The sequence below is a fragment of the Acinonyx jubatus genome, chromosome B4, assembly GCF_027475565.1.
Source record: "Acinonyx jubatus isolate Ajub_Pintada_27869175 chromosome B4, VMU_Ajub_asm_v1.0, whole genome shotgun sequence".
NCBI lineage: Eukaryota > Metazoa > Chordata > Mammalia > Carnivora > Felidae > Acinonyx > Acinonyx jubatus.
The window spans coordinates 33,650,684-33,672,071 of record NC_069387.1 but is presented as its reverse complement, the minus strand read 5'-3'; the positions used below and the strand labels follow the sequence as shown (position 1 = coordinate 33,672,071).

Sequence of the window (21,388 nt, the reverse complement as noted above, 5' to 3'; positions counted from 1 at the left end):
TTCTAAAGGCTCATCTGCTCTGACAAAACCAAGGAGAACTCAGCAGGAAATTCCACAAAGGAAATGCACACTTAGGTGTGGATGTTGAGCTTTTTCTTTTCCATCCATGTAAACAGAACCAACTTTTTCTTTCAATCCACTTCGGTCAAAAAACCCTCCATTTTTGCTTTTCAAAAGTTGGAATCTGCCTATGATTGTTAGTTACAATTGACTGCTAAAGCCTCACCTTTGTGATAAAAATTTCAAGGTGGAGGGAGAAAGGGAGGAAGGGTATGTGGTTTAGGGTCACTGGTTTTGATTATGCATTTAGCTGCACATAAAGGCAGGGCTCTCCCTAAATAGGTATACTGATGCTACAGTGTGGATTTCTGCTGTAAGAACTGCATATTTTATCAGAAAAAGCCACGGACATCTCTATGAGTAAGTGGACTGGAAGACATTGGAGAACCACCAACTCTGTGGATTCTAATGTTTTATTAGTAATGCTAATAATTTTTTAAATAATTGAAACGAATAATATACTGCAGGTATTTGTTAAGTCCTTTTGTCTGCCTAACATTCTCCTTAGCATATCACAATTTTATGTTATACATACATAAAATCCAGTTTGCAGATGGGAAAACTGAGGCACAGGGAAATTTAGTAACTTGCCTAAGGTCAAACAGGTCGAAGAACTGGGAAATAAGCCCAGGTCGGGTACCATGGTGAACACTCTAAAGCATTATACTACACTTACACCAAGGGACAATAAATGACAACAGGGACATTTTTTTGTAGTACAGTACTCTGGTGGACTGAGGCAGCAGGCTAAGGGCCAAACAAAGACTTTGGAAAGCACTAAAAGGTAGGAGAAGAGAAAGAAGCCATAGAAGCAACAGTTACAGAAGAAAGAGAATGAGGCAAACAAGTACAGGACCACAGAAGCCAACGAGCAGAGAGAACTTCAAGAAAAAGGGCATCACTCCATAGTTCTGAATAATGCAGAAAAGCCAAGTGCATGAGATGCAAAATGAGAAAAGAATACAGATTTGGTGATTTTTCATGACTGTGGAGAACAGTTTTGGCAGAGCAGTAAAAACAGAAGCCGGGTTGCAAAGTGTTATAAAGTTTAAGCCTTAGGAGGCTGAGGCCTTAAGTATAAACCACTTTTTCAAAAAGGCTGGTTCTGAAACGGTGTGAGAAAGTAGTAGAGTCAGGGAAAACATTTTGCATAGGAATGACTTTTGTGTATTTATAGGTTTAGAGAGAGAGATGTGGGAAAAGAAAGAATGGTTGAGTACACACTAGCAGAGAAGGAAAAATTAATGGAACAATGGAACAAAGTTCCAGGGACTTATCCAGAAAGCCAACTAGGAATAACAGAGTAAGTGCAGGTTTGCTTTTGGTGGTAATGATGAAGGACATGGTTGGAAGGAAAGACAGAAAAGCCAGGCAACAACAGAGAAGAAATGGAAGATCTCCATACCAGTGTCTGCCAGCCCTTACCACTGGAGGGGAGTGAGTCCTTGAACATCTCGTAGAACTGAGTCAGGTACATCACCATAGTCAGCTTGTCAGGCTCCCCCACTGAGGCCATTTCTTTGCCTGTCATGATGGGAGAGATGCCCAGTTCTTTCTCAGCAATATCAAAGGCCAGCTGGTTATTCTTCTCCACATTTTGCTCATCCAAAGAGTCAAAATCTCTAAGAAATGGGATGAGAAAAACATATCAAGAAGGCTTGCTTGTCTTCACACCAGAATACACAGTATCAATGGAGTCATCACCATTTCTTAGTCTTTTAGCTGAAATCCAGGGTGCAATCTGAGGGCCAAACTATTGCTCTCACCTTTTAGTCTCCTTTTTACTAAGAAAATGAAAATCATCCTCAAGAAGAAATGATTAAAAATCTACTTAGAAAGGAAAAAAGAGTGGAAAAGATGAAGAACTACTCTCATTTTTCCAGTAACATAAATTTCTTAAAGGGTAAGCTCAAGAAGAGGAACTATCTTTAACATGTATTCTCTTGTATGTTGCATGTCATCTGTACATATTAAATTAATGCTCAATAATGATAAAAATCCTATTTGGATCAGACTGCTTCTAACGGCCTAGGATTATCACTTGCTGTGTCATTAGGACCAGACAAACTGTTGATGTACTAACTCAGCTCTGGTAAATCTTACTCAGCCTTCTACTCGAAGGGAAATTCCAAAACCTTCCTCAAAAGATTTTTCCATCGCTAAATTTCTTGAGTTTTCCCAAGTATTTAGATTAACCAACACTTCCCACTGGACTTCAAGCTTCTTGCCATTCAATCAAGTAAAGACTGATAGCATTCTTCTTTAAGAGGTGATTTCAGATCAACTGGGCAGGGCTTATTTTGTGTTAACCTACTACTGACTTCCATAGCAAGTTTTTCATTTTTCTAAATGCCTTCTCTCTATAGATTAAGCCTATTAAACCATAGAGGCCTCATCCTGAATGAAGTCATCATAGTCTAAACTGTGCCAAATTACCTACTCGCTGCTTTGTGTTCTATTACAAGGAAATTCCCTAGACCTTCTGGAGGCAGCCTTTGGTTTGTTCTAACAAGAATGCGTCCCCTCCCTCTACCATCCCCCTCCACCTCACCTGCTAGGTTCCCTTCAGTTACTTTTGCCTCCATTTCCTTTTCTTTGGTTCCTTCCCTTTGGAAGAGAACTGATTGACCTGAACCTTCTTCTAAAGCCTTCTGTATCATTCATCACAATCCTTCTCAAGCTAGTCTCTCTTCCTCTCCCGCCCTTTTTTGGTGGGGATGAAAAAGCCCTACTTTCACTTACCATTTACCAACCTCTGCATTAGCTAAGGGATAGGAACACTAGAGGTCACTTAAGTTTATCCAAGCAAATCAGAAACCTCCATTCCTAAACCACACTACATAAGGCAATTTTTACCAGCTCTTGCCTCATTAATTTATAACCTATTATAAACAGAAACTATGTTTCTTATGTTTCCTTAAGCAATCATTAAAACAAAGCAAATGCACAAATTTGGGCCCTAATGATAAAAGGACAGGCAGCCAAAATAATTCAACATGCTCTGCTTCTGTTTTTGGATCTTCTTGTTTGGCTTCCATGGGGTAAATCTGAGTGCACCAGTCACTGCAATTGACTTGGGGTCATCCTATTATACTGATTCTGCATTTAGGTGAGTAAAGAATGGCCAAAAGGGAAGATGTTACTGATAGAAGTGGGTAAGGTGGCCTGAATCTTATGGACTGGACAGAGTATGTTTGTAAAAGGTGCAATTCTTAACAAAGAGATAATACCAATGAACCATGATAAATCGGGTAAGTTTTCATTGTTTTCTGTTTTGTTAGTAGGGACATATTTGCCTTCGGCCAGCCAAATGTTCTAGTGAGGTTTTCCTTATGCCCAACAGCATTTGAGAGACAGCTGGCTCAAAAGAAGAGTTCAACCAGGGGCCAATGAACAGAATTTTCCTTTGTGTGATGTAAACAGGTCCAGGTGGGTGTTAAAACCAGTTTTTGACGTTCTGAGTGCTGTGATTTTAAAATCTCACCTGGATTCAGCTACATAATGCTTGACATACAGTTTTAAATATAACTAAATCAAAATTAATCACTGCTTTCTAGAGTAGCTTGCTACGTAACTCATTGTAGAAAAAAGTACAACATTTGGCTATTTGATAGCAAAATACTCTGAGGTGCTTAGGGAATACAAAATAAAACACAAAGTTTGTCACAACTTACATCAGATCAGGGCGGTATCTATGGATGATCGCACACAGAGCCAGTCCACTTTTCCAGGACATGGTGAGATCTGTCACATTTACCCCTGCATAGCCATCTGTCTGCCTTTGGCACCAACCCAGTAGTTTGCTTGAACGAGCTACAGACTCTAAAACAATAAAAAAAATATCAGAAGTGTGGTCACCTGGTAGCATTGATAGAGGATCCTCTTTGCAATACCCATACCTAATTTGAACAGTTACTAAAGGTTGGGACAAAAGAGCTGTCACGGTTTTTCAAAAGTCAGAAGCTATGTAACTGGTATCATGACAGTAGAATTTTAGGTAGATAAGAAACTACCAATTTACCCAGACTCTGAGGTCAATGCCAGTCACAACGGGGGTTATCTGGCCTTGCTCATGTAAAGCCCAGTATCACTGCCGCATTGTTTGATAGGGACTTAGATGGAACAGCGCCATCTACTGACCTGTCACCCTCCCTGGATAGTTGTGTGGCAGCTAGCTGAGGAAGCTCCTTCCCTTCAAAGCAATCAGGGGGAGTAGAGCAGAAAAGATTCCATTCGCTCTGGCAACATGTTAATCAAAGGCAAACAAAGCCCACTCTTACACTTTCCAGAGTACAGAGCGATTTGCCAAGTGAAGAAACTCTGTAGGATTACATTGGCAAGGCCAAGGACCCCAGACCAGAACAATCAATCCCTCAGGTCAGGCTTGGCATTCTATATTATAAATGATCACATCTTGAAAAGGTGAATACAAGAACACATATGCTTGGATGTTTTCCAGTTTATTGCTGTGCCTTATAAAAATCTGTAAACTGCATCAGAGAAGCTCTGATATGCAGCATTTAAAAGAAGCTGTAAACTCCTATTTGTGTCCAAGATTGTCTGCTCTCTTACTTTTAGCAGCTGGAAATAACTAACCTTCTACAAAGTTCTTTAGTGTTTGGGAACTTAACAAGGTAAAAACTGCAATATCATAAAAATCCTATTTAAGTCTGAAATCCTATTTAAGTCTGAAAATGTATCCTAAAACTACACAGGGAACCACTCCTGGTGTTATTATTGTAAATCAGAAATTTACTTCCGAAATTAATTTTATTCAAATGTCTTCCAAGTCTGTCTAACATGTATTAGTCAACTTCAATACTCTAGGCCCTAAAATGACATTGACAAAGGTGTATTGTCTGCTTAGATGGAAATGTTTCCAACTGCCTGCTGGTTGTGATGTCCACCTTGATATCCCAATAGCATGTCAAACTTTCTCATCCTCCCACTTCCTTCTCCAAACTGATGGCAGCACCATTCACAATGCTCTCTTGACCCATAATGCAACCAAACTGCCAATGCCTATTGATTCTGGCTCTCTCACATAATTAATAATGACAATGACAAAGTGGCTGCCATTTGTGACCACTTGCTGTATGCCAGATGTTGTAATAAATACTCTATACATGTCATAGAAGCCTCATGACTATAGTATGGAGTACGTATTTGTTAGGCCCATTTCACAGACAAGGAAACCAAAGTTCACAGATGCAAAATAACCCGTTCTTGCCCACACACTTCACAAATGGCAGAGCTTGAACTGGGACTCCATTGCACCCGGCCCCAAAGTCAGAGTTCTTCTAACTATGCTCCATGGCCTTGTCCATCCTCAACAGCAATATCAGATTTAGGCCTTCACCATCATTAGCTTGACTACTGCAATGCAATTCTTTTCTTTTCTTTCTTTCTTTTTTAATGTTTATTTATTTTTGAGAGAGAGAAAGAGACAGTGTGAGAGTGGGAGGGGCAGAGAGAGGGGGAGACACAGAATCTGAAGTAGGCTCCACGCTCCGAGCTGTCAGCACAGAGCCCAATGAGGGGCTTGAACTCACGGACTGCGAGATCATGACCTGAGCCGAAGTTGGACTCTTAACTGACTGAGCCACCCAGGCACCCCCTGTATTTCTTTTTAAGTTTATTTTTATTTTTGAGAGAGAGAGAGAGAGAGAGAGAGAGACAGAGAGAGAGAGAGGGAGAATGCATGTGCATGAGTGAAGGAGGGTCAGAGAGAGAGGGAGAGAGAGAGAATCCTAAGCAGGCTCTGTACCATTAGTGCAGAGCCCAACATGGGGTTCAAACCCATGAACTGTGAGATCATGACCTGAGCCGAAACCAAGAGTCAGACACAACCGAATGAGCCACCCAGGCACCCCTGCAATGTACTCCTAACTAGTTTCCCTGCCTCTGGCATTTCTCTTCTCCATCCCATCTTACATGCAGCTGACCAGGCATACTCTGGTTGCTCTTCTTTTAAAAAAAAATCCAGGGGCCCTTCAAGGCACACAAAATACAGAATGGCCTTTATCTCTGCAACTGTATCCTGGCAATGTCATAATACTCAGCTAAAATGCCACTGCTTCTTCATAAAGCCTCCCCCAGAAACCTTGATTGGTGTATGTGTGTGCACTCACTCCTCTCTCTCTCATCAGCATTTGTATCTGGTTTCTCTTTATATCCTCCTAAAACCTTAGACTGAGGGTTCTCATCCTTGACATTACTGACATTTTTGGCTGGGCAATTCTTTGTTGTGAGGAGCTGACTTGCGCACTTAGGAGGTTGGGCAGCATCCTTGAATGACAATAGCACCCTCCCCTAGTCATGACAATCAAAAATGTCTTCAAAGGCTACCAAATGTTCCCTGAGGGGCAAAATCACCTCTGGTTGAGAACTATTGCCTTATACAGTACTGTGCACACTAATAGCTCAGTACTGACTACTCTGAATAGGTTACTTACATTTCAAAGGTCATTACTTAGGGGGGTCTGGGTGGCTCAGTCAGTTAAGTGTGTGACTCTGGCTCAGGTCATGGTCTTGCGGTCCTGTCTGTGAGTTTGAGCCCTGCAGTGGGCTCTCTGCTGAAAGCTCAGAGTCTGGAGCCTGCTTCAGATTCTGTGTTTCCCTCTCTCTCTGCCCCTCCCTCACTCACACTCGGTCTCTCTCTCTCTCTCTCTCTCTCTCTCTCTCTCAAAAATAAATAAACATTAAAAAAAAATGTTTTCAAAAGGTCATTACCAGAACTCACCATTACGAGTCAACTTTGGGGTAGTTCGGGAATTCACTAGGTTCTCCATTTCCAGATGAATATCTTTTGTTTCTCCAGTATCATACAAATGACGCACCTGGCAGAAAGTTAAAAAGCTGTAAAGAAGGAAAATCAAACACCAAGTAACAAGTTCCCACCAGAGAGCAAAAGACTGAGATAGCAGGTTGGGCAAAGTTCCGATAAAAGTTACAACAATGACCTTTAAATGCTTTCTGGAATGTGGTGGGGTTTACATATAAACAAACATATATTAACAGTAATAAGTTGTGCTCTGGGGTGCTTGAGCAGCGGTTAAGGTTAAGCATCTGACTCTTGATTTCACCTCAGGTCACGATCTCAAGGTTCATGGGTTCGAGCCCCATAGTGGGATACATGCTGACAGCGAGGAGCCTGCTTGGGATTCTCTCTCTCTGTCCCTTCCTCTCTTACACTTGCTCTTGCTCTCTCTCTCAAAATGAATAAATAAATATTAAAAAAAGAAGTTGGGGCACCTGGGTGGCTTAGTTGGTTAAGTGTCCGATTCTTGGTTTCAGCTCAAGTCATGATCTCACGGTTTGTGAGTTTGAGCCCTGCATTGGGCTCTGTGCTAACAGTGTGGAGCCTGCTTGAGATCCTCTCTCTGCCCCTTCCTTGCTCATGGTCTCTCTCTCTGTCGCTCAAAAAAAAAAAAGAAAGAAAGAAAAAAAAGGTTCTAAAAATTAGCTATTCAGCCTTAGAGGGCCTTCTGATAGTCACTATTGGACCATTAATGTTGCCCATTGACAGCAGGTCTCATGGACCCCTTCTACAGAAGTCTACAGAAGGCTTGAAGCTATAAACTTCAGGCAGAAAGTAAATAAAAAATTACACAAGTACATAGGCAAATATGTTGAATGGGCTGCTTTCTAGAAATTGCTGGGCTCTATGGGATTACTGTGCTTTGTAAAATGTCATTCTCAATGCATTTATAAGGCTTTAGACATTCTGAGAAATAACTCAGCATCACAAAAAAATTGACCACCAGTATCTTTTACTTGCAGACAATGTTCTAACGTTCAAAGTTCTTTCAAGTGAATAATCTCATTTACCCTCACAATGATCCTGTGAATAGCAGGGGTTAATATCTCCATTTTACAGATGAAGAAACTGAGGTTCAGAGAAAATGACATGTCCAAGTCACAAGTGATTGGTGGCAATAATGCAAGTGGAAGTCACATTTCCTGAGCAGTGAACAAGTGCTCTACCCCCTACAACCCGCAATTTTAATTAGGAAGCACGGGATAAAGTCTTAGGTCCACCATTTTTGTCACATGTGATCTTCTGGCAAGTCATCAACACCTCTCTCCCTTTGCTGCTCAATCTGTTGATGGAAAGTAATACCTACCTTCAGTCATTCCAGAAAGACATATACGTGCATTATGAAAGAAGGGTGGGTATACGGTACTAATAGACATGTTTCAGTGTTTCAGAGGTCTGGTCAGTCCTGAAATAGGCTGAGAGGTAGATAACTGACTAGAAGGCTCTTACCTGGCTTGGACGGAGGAAGTTGATGTTAATATTGGGATATCTGGTGACAGGGTCTATGCTGTATTGGCTGAAGTTCTTACTGACATTCTCAGGGGTGGTCTGAGGCAGCAACCTATAAATACTTTCCCTGCAATAACATACAATATACTCAGAGCAGTGGCAAGCACCATACACCTCTCCCTCTCCTTTGATAACATTCCTATTTTTTGACACTGCCCCCCAAAAATCTGAAGGATATGACAAATCCTCATCCTTGACCATTATTTTCCTCCAAACCTACATTAGCCCCTGCTCCCATTCCCACCACGCCAGTGATTCCACAGACACTGAACTGGTTAAGGGCCGGTAGCAAGGGAAAATACACTGTGGTGGGCTGGGATAAAAAGCCTGATCCTAATTTAAAAGGCAACTAATTTACTGTTTTGTTTTGTTTTGTTTTGTTTTTTTCAAGGAGGACAATATTTAATTTTTAAGAAAATTACAGATGAAAAAAGAACTTGCTACCAAAATTGCCCAGAGTTTCTTAAGCAACAGACTTAAAATGCTGTCAACCACCAATTGCACCCAGGAAATTTTACTTCTCTAGTTCTTCTGGTCAAGGCATTTGTTCTTTATTAGCAAACAAATCCTAGGATTCTTAACCTCTTTTGTAATAATCTGCTTCAAAAAATCTGACATTTGGGAGTTTGAGAAATGTTTACAAGCAGTTTGGGATTTTCTTTTGAATTCAAAGTCATTTTTTATTTCTTTTCTTATGTTAGTATGTCCCCTGCTACTGCACTGATTTCATTAGTTTAAGTCTTTCTACTTTGACAGAAGATTTAATGTACTATTTTTATGTATTTGTTCATGTGACTGTCATAAAGAATCAGATACTGTCCTTTAATGGAATGCAAAGATTCAGATACTATTTGTCAGTAACAAATTTAATTTGAAAAGGAATAAAAGAAGACCACTTAGATTAAATAATCTTTACATACCTATGATTTTATAAATAAATATCTTGCCTTTCCTTTCTTTAGTACGAAAACATCTTTAATTAAGAAAGGAAGAGAGAGAGAAGGAAGAAAACCTGTAGTCTGCCTGAGGAGCAAACCATTCATCACTCCCAGTTTTCTCGTGGAAGAGACACCTGGCTGCTTTCCATTACCTCTCAGCCAGGACTTCCAAGGGGCTTGTTCCTAGAGACCAACTTCGTACCATCCAGGCAGAGTCCATAGCAGCTAGGAAGCCCCGGGCTATTCCTGTTCCCATTGGCCAAAAAGGCTATGAAGGAGAAAGGAAATGAGGAATTAAATAAATTGTATTTTAAAAGAGGGAAACTAAATTGAGAAACGAAGAAAGTTTGCTGTTGACAGTACTTTTTGGCAACTATTCAGATACTGGGCTTTTCCACTTCATAAACTGGTAGAGGAGCAAATCACAAAAGCTGCAGAATTTCCATCCATACTTAGCATGTCTGGATGCCCTAGAGCCTGTAATCCTTCCCTACTTCCTGGTGTAACTCCTGTAGGGAGCTGACCTATGCTGCAGCATGTAGTAGACCCTCATTCTATAACCAGGGGTACTCACATTTGCTCTTAATTATTATTGTTTCCTTACTATTGCTTCTTCTATAAAGTGCTGCCATCCTTACTACTCACCTCTAGGAGGCTGTCCCCAACCAGAGCCACTAACAACTGGTGTCCATTCTGCTCCCGCACCAAGGCAGCATTCTCAGAGGCGTACATACAAGTGAAGTCGAACATGGCCACGTCAGGCTGCCCATAGTGATTGATGGCAAAATCTAGAGACGGCAGCTGCTGCTGAGTGGAGAAGTCCGCTGCCTCCCTGGCATAGTTCAGCAGAGCCTCTTGGTCCACGTTCTCCCGGGAAAGCAAGAGCTCTGTGTCGGCATAGTCCTGTCTCCAGAGAGAGAAGCAGCTTGAAAGACAAGCCCAGCAAGAGCTACACTAACCATGTCAGACATAAGCTAGTTTCACAGCTTTTCCTTTCTTCTTAAAGTGATTTCATATCCCAAAATAAGTCTTCTACACAACTTAAAGAGAAAAGAGGCAGGCTGTTTCCTTCTTTTTTTTCTTTAAGGAGGCTTCACACCCAGTGCAAAGCCCAACGTGGGGCTTGAACTCACGACCCTGAGATCAATACCTGAGATGGGATCAAGAGTTGGACTTTAACTGACTGAGCCACCCAGGCACCCCAGGGTCGGGAGGCTGTTTCTAAAAGTACAGACTTGGGGCACCTGGGTGGCTCAGTTGTTAAGTGTCTGACTTCAACTCAGCTCATGATCTCACAGTTCGTGACTTCGAGCCCCGAGTTGGGCTCTGTGCTGACAGCTCAGGGCCTAGAGCCTGCTTCAGATTCTGTGTCTCCCTCTCTCTCTGCCCCTCCCCCACTCGCATTCTCTCTCTGTCTCTCTCTCTCAGAAATAAAAATTAAAACTTTTTTTAATTAAATAAAAGAGCACAGGCTTTGGCACCTAAAAACACAGTCCTAGCGTTTCCATTTACTTGGAGCAAGTCATATTTCTTTGATTTTGCCCAATCCATCTCTTAGAGTTGTTTTGAATACCAAATAAAATAATTTATATGACGGTACTTTCTAAACTGAAAAGATATTTTATAATTTATGTTATTATTGGCAATCATTATCTTCTGGGTAGCAAACAGCTTTTGGCAACCGGGACCATATACAATATTTAACACTGCATAATTCATCAAATGCAAAGGGAGTACCCGAAAGCTCCAGTGCCAAAGATAATGTGGCAGCAACAGCAGTTCCAGGGGGCTGGCAAGAAATAAACTGAAGATGGAACAGAGGTTTTCAAAATAATACATAAGATTCTGAAAGGCTTCAGAGAAACCCAGCAACAAAGAAAAACAACGATGGGAGGAAAACGGGCTTTCCACATAAAGAAGTGAAAAACTCCTTTTCTGTTTTGGGGCTTCCTGGCTAACTGAGCCAAATCTTTACTCTTCTAACATGGGGCCTAAGGTTTGTTTCCAAATGTCCCTGATGGTGCTTTAGGCTAGCACTACAAGATGTTAAAAGTCAAAACACAAATACTCAAGTTGGTCCTTGAAACAGTGTTTGTTCAACATTGAGTAAGTGACCACAATGGGTTTAGTACTTAGCAGCACACATAGAAACATGGCCCCTGCCCTCTAAAAAAAAATAAATGAAAAGCAAGATTATTCCTACATATAGCCATACCTTGGAGAAACTGCAGATTCCGTTCCAGACCACTGTAATAAAGTGAATATCGCAATAGCGAGTCAAATGAATATTTTTGGTTTCCCCGTACATAGAAGTTATGTTTATACTATGCTGTACTCCATTAAGTGTGGAATAGCATTTGTCTAAAAAGAAAACAGCTTACCTTAACTAAAAAATGATTTATGGCTGAAAAATGCTAACCATTATTAGAGGGTTTAGCAAGTTGTAATCACTGATCACAGATCATCATAACAAATGTAATAATGGAAATGTTTGAAATATTGTGAGAATTGCCAAAATACGACACAGAGACACGAAACAAGAAAATGCTGTTGGAAAAATGGCACCAACAGACTTAGTGCAGGATTGCCACAAACCTTTAATTTTGTAAAAAAAAAAAAAAGGCAGTAACCGTGAAGCACAACAAAACAAGGTGTGCCTATAATTTCAACTGATAACCACAGTTCTGCCTAAGATGGTAGATTTGTCTTAACTTAGTCCCAAGGCATACCACCAGGTTCATTGGCTACTTCTTATTGATAAAGCATCCAACCAAGTATACCTTACTTATGTTTTTGGCAGAATGGGCTGTACAAACTGCTTTGCCCTATTTCTGCTTATATACATAAAGGAACACAAGGCAGAGAAACAGATACAAGGTCCATGAATGGAAAAGAGACTGTGCTGCCGGCACGTGCTCATTGGCATGCCCCCAACACTGCTCTCAGATAAGGCAACAGTGTAATTCAGTGACATGATTCATTATCATCCTGAAAAGACAAAAGGCACCCTGAAATTCAGCCTTCAGTCTGTGGTAAGAACTGTACAGGTCTGAATCAGCACATCTGGTGCCTCTTCTATCCATTTCATCACATGGGGATAGTAATTCTGATTCAGACTGAAGACCAAATAGGACTTAAGAAACTCTCCTTAAAGAGCCACTACTCTGTGGTTCTCTGATTTCATTTTCTGCTCATCATCTTAAGGAATGTCCTACAATTATTCACTTAGAAAAAAGGCTGAGCCAGACCTCTCATCCATTGTTAGATCATGAAGAGGTCAAAATATACCTTGATCCAGTCAGTGTTCCCTAGACTTCTGATAGTTGTATCTGCAGGAAAACCAGAACCATTCTCAGGCTTCCAGGTCAAACTCCCTCCCCCCCTACCACCTTCTCCCAAAAGACGACCTATTAACCAACCAATAATCAGTCATACATGGAATTAACTATAACCACAAACCAAATCACCTAAAATTAAAGTGAGTATCAGAGATAACTGAAATCTGACATTTGCTTTAGAACAATCCAATGGCAGGAGTGGGGAGTGGGGTGAGGTACTACTGAAATAATATTGGCCACATAATTGTTAGAGCTGGAAAATGGGCACATGGGGGTTCATTATATAATTCTCTCTAATTTTGTTTATATTTGAAAATTTCCATAACAAAAGTTTGGTTTTTTTTTTAAGTTAAACTAAAAAACATTAGAGGAGTTCATGTTCCTAGGAGGTGAGATGGGTGCTCATTTTCATACCCTTGAAGGAAAAACTCATCAGATAATAAAATTCTTTCCCTTAGTGGTCACATTAACTAGTACGACATAAAAAGAAGTTTGAAAGAATACATTACTCACATGCAGTATCACCCCTTTGTCTAGCAAACTCTGCTTTTTGGCTGTCATAACAAAATAGTGTGTATCATCTTTGTAGTAGACAATATTCTCCAAGTCGATACCTGCAACCAGAAAACAAATGTGTCACATAAGGGCTTGCTGAAACGAAGGTACATTAGGGCAGCCAGAAAGTTGTACACAGGCCCACAGAGACAAGGGCTGTAAAACTCCAGGAAGAGAACATGAAAATAAAGAGATGTCTGAGCCCAGATTTTCACTTCCTGCATGTTCAGTTCATGAGAAGAGGGGGAACTTTGTTTTATACCTGCACTATCCTATAATTCACTTGATACCCTAAGGTATCCTAAAAACCATGAATAGGAGGCAGAAATATATGGATTTGAAAAAAAAGGAAAGGCTAACTTCTAGTAAGAGGGTTTGGGTTGGTTCTCAGGTTAAACCTCTTAGATAGTCATCAAAGCAACTGGGAAAATCTCTTTGGCTTTTAATAGGACAACTAGATGCCTGGAAGCAGAGTATGAACTACTGACTTTTTAATTCAATTAATCTACAACATTGATGTAATTAATGGAAAGAAATCATGTTCTAGAAGATGGAACTGAAATTTGCTGCATGTTTTTGTTGGATCAAAAATATCAAAGTTAATGTATTCAAAAGTTATCACACAACAATCTCATTCCTGTCTAGCACATGGTTTACTTCATGCCCAAACTGGACCACAAGACTGTATACTCAAGTGTGTAAAGTCAGGTTCTCAGTGAACCAGAGAACTATCAACCAATAGCTTACTGCATTGAGCACCATCACTCAGAGCCATAACATAGGGGAAGGGCTTGGAGAAGAGCTGGTAGAAGACAGAATGAACCCTTAAAAACAAATAAATAACTAAACCCAGAGCAGCCCTGTCACTGTGAGGAAGACAAAGAACACTAGAGTAGGAGATAGTGATAAGGAAAGCATTATACTAACAACAAAGTATAGAAGTGAAGAAAGAGCAGAGGGGCAAACAAGCAATAATAGCAATGACCACCCACCCACTCTACCAAACCCTCTAAGAGAAGAATCACAAGCAGTTATTTCAATTTTTATCCTAATTGCTTTGGAGGCATCTATACCAACCTGTGGCTTCTCTCAGTTCCTGGAAAAATTTTTGGTTGAAAATAAAAGCCACACCACTGATCTCTTCCACTTTGGCTTCTGCTGTTGTATTTCGGTTAATAAAATTTGCTGTAATGGCAATTGCCAATTTGCCACGAAATTCTTTCCGGCGAAATCCTAGAAGGAAAGACATTTTCAGAGGTGGCCACAGCTTGCTAGAAAAGAAGGAAGATCACTTCAAACAGAAAGGGATGCTGATGAAAACATTAGGGAACATGAGGGATGGGAATCAATGGGAAAATTTTAGGGCAATTCTTCTCTATCTGAAAATAAGGTTTACCTGCCAAAAAATATAAGAGTTCAGGAAAGAAGTCAAAGTCTCCCCCATACTAACAAGCAATATGAAATCTAACTGACCAGAATATTACTTAGTGCAAAGGTTTCCAAAGGAAAGAAAAGAAAAGAAAAGAGAGAAAAGAAAAGCCACCAGCTTACTAAACTTAGATTTAATCCTGCAACCATTTAAAGTCAACCATTTAAAGTATAGCTTATCTCCTAGTGCCCTAACAAGTATGTCCTGTAAGAAGTAACCAAGTACCAGTTGGCTAGTGGAAGGCTGGGCTTGCTATTCAATTAGTATAAACAGCACACATATGCTGATTTTTAGGAGTATCGATTCTGATGACACAAACTCTCACTCACCCCAGGGATGGGAAAGGTTACCCTTCCCTCTGCTATGAAGCAGGCAAAGGGGTATTGACAAATACCTTCCAAGGTGTTCCTACGGCCATCCCCTCCGATGATCACTTCAAATTCATATTCTGATACAGGATGGGTTTTGGGGTGGACAAGTGCCCGCCAACCTATCCCTGTGGACCAAAGTCAAAATGAAGGTCATCACCAAGACCATATTCATATACCTAAAACACCTTTAGGTACCAAAGGCAGACTGCACAAAACCCCAAACAGAAAACACTAGGTGTAAAAGCATGAGGTACAAACACCACAGAAAGAAAGAAGCCTTGAAGAAGGCTCACAAAGGAACATTCCCCATCATATGATTTGCAATAATGAATACAAGTGTTTGCAAGAAAGGCCTCCCCATTAAGGCAAAAGTTCCTCAAAAGATATAGTCTGTACAACTGCAGAAGGCTCTTTAACTAGTTCTGAAAATAACGCAGAGATTCTTGTAGTTTTCTCCCTTGATTTCATCTTTTCTCACCCACTCAATTCCCTTTTATCCCTTCTTCATTTGTCCAATCCAACTCACGTTCATTTTCTTGGTCCTCAGGAGGCTGTACAAGGCCTTGGAATTCCACATTGACATGGATCTCAATGCCTAGGATCAAGGCTACTTTCAAAAGTATTAGCTGAAGCTGACGGATACCTGGGGGAACAAAAAGATCATACTAGTGAGGGCACACTGAAAAGAGAGTACCCGTCAGTGATTACTGCTCAGGTGCTCATCTGCCCACCTGTACAGTTTACCCAGATTCTCAAAGTCTCTGTAGCTGGAGACATTTTCCAAACCGTGCTTTACAGCTTCTTTCCTTCTTTTTTAAGGGAAAATAAATCCTCTGCAAGAGATGTTCTAGAGAGACATTCAAGGTCATTCCCACCTCTTGGGTTAGGTGTTCAAAACCACCAAAAGCTCTGAGACAACAGAGATTGCAGACAACAGGAGACTCTCTTTTCCATCTTCCCCTGATTCAGTCAGAGCCACAGTCATCTAACAGCATCTACAATCCTGACAGGACATTGTACCTACCATAAGAGGCAAAAGATGTGCACCCATACGTAGGCTCTCCAGTCTGATACAAAGGGGCTGCACTACTTGAGATTTCCACAGCATCTCCCTTTCATCTTATTATCTCACTCATCTTCACATACTCTATAATTATAAAGTAAGAAGGGGAAACCTTAATCTCTTACCATTCCCCCTCCCACCACTGGTCTACAGGTGCAGAAACTAAGGCTCAAAATGGCTGAAAGTCTTGCTCATTATCACACTGAGATTTATTTATTTCATGTCCAATGAATGACTACCAAGTGGTAAGATAAAAACCTGTCCCTAATGTAGGACTCTCTCAGCTCCAAGGCAAATCCTACATAAGGCAGACAAATCCACTGAATCAAATGACCCTTGGTCCTCTCTTAAGACCAAACTCACCTACAGCTTCTGACTAAGCTGGTACATGCAAATCCTCATCTAAGCCATCTCAGTTATTTTCCCCTGCTTACCACAACCACCACCCTTCTGAGTCACACTCCTAAAGGCTCATTAAATCCCATTCTAACACATATCGAATATTTGCAGACAACCGGATTCCAAGATGCTTTACATATTATAGCCCAACAGATGGGCACAGTACTTCCTCTGCCAGTGGAGTGTGGTAGCTGTTGGCCAATATTTGAAAAGTTGGCACAACTGCCTCAAACAGCCAAAGTTAAGCAGTTTAATGTTTTTTGCGGGACACATCTGGAGGAGCTCAGAACAAAAGTTCCTTGATAAGGCTTTCCTGGAATCATTAACAATGATCAATAAACAAGACTTGAACTTCATAATGTAGACATCATCTGTTCTGAATCACTTTTTAGATAGGCTGCTTACTCATGAAAACAAAATCACTGTCTGCATTAACTTGTATTTACTCTATAGGGAAAAGCATGGGCCCAAGCTGAGCTTGGAGATGACAAAAGTTCAGCAAGAGCTATCCAGGTTGTAGACCTTATGAAAATCACCTAACCAAACGAATCTCATTACTGATTTGCCACTTACGACAAAATTAGGAGGCTGCTTCCATAACTGTGGCTTTACAGAAATGCGTCCCCATAGCATTTTGTTCTTACATTAGTAGAGTATCTATCATATCACATTAGACAGAGCCTCATGCTTTGTGCTTCTTCCCCTGGACTAAAAACCACCAAAGGGTCAAGGCTCAAATTGGTAGTATTTCCTAGCCTGGCCCCGATGCTGATCCCACCCACTGCAAGTGCTCAGTAAGAGTTCAAGACCTAACTTTAGAAATCCTTAAGCTAAACTCATTTCATAGGAGATAACCCTTGCAGGTAAGAGTCCTAGGTTACAGACCACTGCATCACAGGTATTTTGACTCCAAGCAGAGTGCATTTTCTATACATTAGATACTAATGATATCAGAACAAACTGGGCTGGATGAGTATGAATTCCTCAATCTGCCTCTTTTTACCGAACAAGTGGGTAGAGGTAGGGGTGAGATCTTATAGGGGAACTGGTTTTACTTACTGATATGGTCAATAGCTCCAGCACAGAACTTGCCATAGAACTTCTTGGCACCCAGACCTCGTAGATCATGTATGGTGAATGGCCAGAGATGCAAGACATTGTTGCGGGAGAAGGCATCTCGTTTCTCAATAACAACCACTTTAGCTCCCAATAAGGATAAGTCAATGGCTGTACGGAGACCACAGGGGCCAGCTCCAATGATGAGACACTGAAAAACACAGCTGCTTTCAGGGCAAAGGGAGCACCTCTTAGGAAAGTTCACATTTCTATAACAGTTTCATGGATCACATAACCATCATTCCCCAAACAGGGGTATTCTCCCAAGAAATCTTGGGGGACCCAACTGGGTCACAGGAGACAACCTGCAATGGCTTGAGAAAAGCTGGTGATTGTTATGGATACCGGAGACTCTTAACTGTCAGTGCTGGACATAAACCCAGCACGTGTTCACCTGTAGATTTGTAATACATTGAAGTGGATCATCATTTCAACAAATGATTTGAAAATCAGATGTCACCTTAATTGACAGGAGAGGATCTTTTGCGAGGTTTCTAAGTCAAGGAGATTTCTGTCCAAAGAGACACAGATTATTAAATACATAGTTCAGGCAATCTTTTTCTTTTTAATGTTTTATTTATTTTTGAGAGAGAGGGACAGACAGAGTGCGAGTGGAGGAGGGACAAAGCGGAGAAAGAGAGACATATGGAATCCAAAGCAGGCTCCAGGCTCTGAACTGTCAGCACAGAGCCCGATTTGGGGCTTGAACTCACAAACTGTGAGATCATGACATGAGCCGAAGTTGGACACTTAACTGACTGAGCCACCCAGGTGCCCCATATAGTTCAGGTCAGGCAATCGTAAGAGTCTTGGAATGAGTCTACTACTCAAGGATTCCTAGAAGGCAACTTTCAAGAGCCAAAGTTTTATGTGCTGAAAAGAGTTCTAAAATCACCATCTTTAGACCAAAAATCCAGGAAACTGATCTTCAAGACCCTTATTCTAGAAAGTACTCAGGGTGAGAATGGACACTTAACTAATTTGTACTCTATTCACAGAAGGGAAAAAAGACATAAAATGTTTCTGGTTTTGAATTCATTTTATTTGTAATAAAATTCCAGAACTTAGTCATAAAAGTCATGCCTCTAAATTTCTTGAATTCTGATGAGTATCTACCCAGATGCAAATCCACTGGAGGAGGTATCCACACAGGGCAAAGTAAAGCTCATGAAAGGACATTAATGATCTAGTCACGAAGTCATCCGCAACTTCATTTCTTTGCTAGCCTGCTCCAAATTTCTCACAAAAGGTGTTTTCACAAAGGAGGAAAGCAGGAAATATATTATTCCTTCTCCACTTCCTTGTACCTACCCCTGCACAGGTGACTGAGTATCTCCCCTGTTTCATGAAAACTCTATTTCTCTAGATTGTGAAGAAAGCAAAAGAAATATTTTGGCTTACAAGGCCATTGTTTATCAAAACAAATCTTTGGAATACGGATGAAAAGAGGTCTGAAGCTTGCGGCAAATCCCCAAGTTAGCAAATACTATCTATACCTTATCGGTCATAAGTATGGAATAAAGACTTTATAAACATGACATGACAGGTATTACGAAGCCATGTTCAGATAGGATGCTAACAGGGCATGGCTACTTCTTTGCTAAGTGACTTGCATCCTCCTAATAGTGTGAGATTCAAAATAGAGCCTCAGGGAAAAAAAAGTTCCTATACCACTTGACTTCAGGGTTGTTCAGCTCTTAAAGAGCTGAAACACTGAATGTTCAGTATGTGAATACATGAAGTAAGAATAGGGTCGGGGGTGCCTGGGTGGCTCAGTTGGTTAAGCACTAAGTGTCCAACTCTTGATTTCGGCTCAGGTCATAACCTCATGGTTCATGGGATCAAGCCCTATGTCAGGCTCCACACTGAGTGTGGAGCCTGCTTGGGAGTCTTTCTCTGTCCCTCTCCAACTCGCACACACACTTGCACACGTGAGTTCTCTCAAAATAAATAAATAAACATTTTAAAAAAAAGAATAGGGTCTGGGAAATGGGAACAGTCAACTGAACACAGGTAACGAACCCACGAAGTTTCAACAAGGTAGAAGTTGGACTCTCCGTGATAGGTCTTGGCTAGACTCTGCCTAGTTCTCACCCAGTCTACCTCTACCCAATCCTTTTCTTTGGCCTACCTCTACTCAAAATCTTTTCTTTTCTGGTTTAATCCTTAGGTCAGTGACCCCAAAGCCTGGGAGAAGCCAAACCCTTACCTTGGTGTTAGTGCATGCTTTTCCCTTTTTGTAGTCTTTGTGGCTGCCCCGCTTGTCCAACTTTGCCCACAGGGCTTTGGCTTTCCAGTAGTTAAGCTTGGACTTGAGCTTGTGATAAAAGGAGCGGTAGTCCTTAGGCTTCAGTTCTAGGTGGTCACATAGCTCTTGGAAGGCCTTAAGGGTTCCCTTGCAGGTGGTGGCCTGCACAAACCGGTCAAAGAGGACGTGAGCGCGATTCATGGTCTCATTCTTACTGTTCTCCATGCTTCCCCACTCTCAGCACCCCCAACAAAGGGGGCAATGGGATGGCTGTTGATCCACCCGATTCCGTCACATTAATCTAACAAAAATAAAGAAAAAGGAATGGTTAGCAAATCCAAATGCCTACCTACAAACATTTGCTTTTCTTTTCTTTTTAAATGTTTATTTTTGAGAGAGAGACAGAGTGCAAGAGAGGGAGGGACAGAGAGGGGGAGACACAGAATCCAAAGCAGGCTCCAGGCTCTGAGCTGTCAGCACAGAGCCCGATGAGGGGCTCGAACCCACAAACCATGAGATCATGACTTGAGCTGAAGTTGGACACTTATCCAACTGAGCCACACAGGCACCCCGTACCTACACACATTTTCTAGGATATGTACCTCTTTTTCAAAGTGGAGTTCCTAAGTGTCATATTCATTCAACAAATGTATATCCTATACCTTTTTGTTTTAAATTTTTTTTCCTTTAACATTTTTATTTATTATTGAGAGACAGAGAGACACAGAGCATGAGTGGGGGAGGGGCAGAAAGAGAGGGAGACACAGAATCTAAAGTAGGCTCCAGGCTCTGTGCTGTCAGCACAGAGCCTGACATGGGGCTTGAACTCACAAACTGCAAGATCATGACCTGAGCTGAAGTCGGTCACTTAACCAACTGAGACACCCAGGTGCCCCTACCCTATACCTTCTACATGCCAAGCACTATCTCAGACACTGGGGATGGAAAGATGAGTAAGACAGTGTTTGCTTTCAAGGATCTTACAGTTCAGTGGGTGAGACAGATTAATAAACAAAATGTTAAACGTACTGGGGCGCCTGGATGGCTCACTTGGTTGAGTGTCCAAGTCTTGATTTTGGCTCAGGTCATTATCTCATGGTTCATGAGATTGAGTTCTACATTGGGTTCTGCACTGACAGTGCAGAGCCTGCTTGGGGATTCTCTCTCCCTCTCTCCCTGCCTCTCCTTGGCTCGTGCACACGCACATGGGTGCATGCACAGTCTCTCTCAAAAACAAATAAATAAACTAAAAAAAAAAAAAAAGAATGTTAAATGCACTATGCTACGTGTCATTAGAATGAGAGAGGCATGAGGGATTTGGTAATATAGAAGATAAGAACCTAATTGCAGTGGGTCCTTGTTGAAGATGAACTTCTGAAAGGTGACAGCTGAGTCTTTCAGGATAAATCAGTGTAGCCAGGTGGGGAAGAAGTGTAGAATGTGGAAAAGGAAATAAAATAGGAAGGCTTATGAGTGAGTGACTCTTACAGATGAAAGACTCCAGAATGATTTCCAGGTTTCCAGCTAAGGCAACTGAGTAAA

At 41.2% G+C, this 21,388-nt stretch overlaps 1 protein-coding gene across 26 annotated transcripts in view; it reads right to left on the bottom strand.

Annotated features, from left to right (window-relative positions):
- Nucleotides 1-21,388, bottom strand: part of MICAL3 (microtubule associated monooxygenase, calponin and LIM domain containing 3) — a 224,448-nt gene that overhangs the window by 99,837 nt on the left and 103,223 nt on the right. For all 26 annotated transcript variants that reach the window (XR_003425320.2, XR_003425321.2, XM_053225540.1 and 23 more), the window contains 12 exons: nucleotides 19,808-20,147; nucleotides 17,542-17,749; nucleotides 15,547-15,663; nucleotides 15,044-15,145; nucleotides 14,298-14,453; nucleotides 13,179-13,279; nucleotides 9,973-10,230; nucleotides 9,480-9,595; nucleotides 8,330-8,456; nucleotides 6,803-6,899; nucleotides 3,735-3,882; nucleotides 1,486-1,682 (listed from right to left, as the gene is read on the bottom strand). Coding sequence is in view for 24 of the 26 variants with exons in the window: in XM_053225540.1 (XP_053081515.1) it covers nucleotides 1,486-1,682; nucleotides 3,735-3,882; nucleotides 6,803-6,899; nucleotides 8,330-8,456; nucleotides 9,480-9,595; nucleotides 9,973-10,230; nucleotides 13,179-13,279; nucleotides 14,298-14,453; nucleotides 15,044-15,145; nucleotides 15,547-15,663; nucleotides 17,542-17,749; nucleotides 19,808-20,071 (1,891 nt within the window). In the remaining 2 variants the exon portion in view is untranslated. The remainder of the gene's footprint in view (nucleotides 1-1,485; nucleotides 1,683-3,734; nucleotides 3,883-6,802; nucleotides 6,900-8,329; nucleotides 8,457-9,479; nucleotides 9,596-9,972; nucleotides 10,231-13,178; nucleotides 13,280-14,297; nucleotides 14,454-15,043; nucleotides 15,146-15,546; nucleotides 15,664-17,541; nucleotides 17,750-19,807; nucleotides 20,148-21,388) is intronic.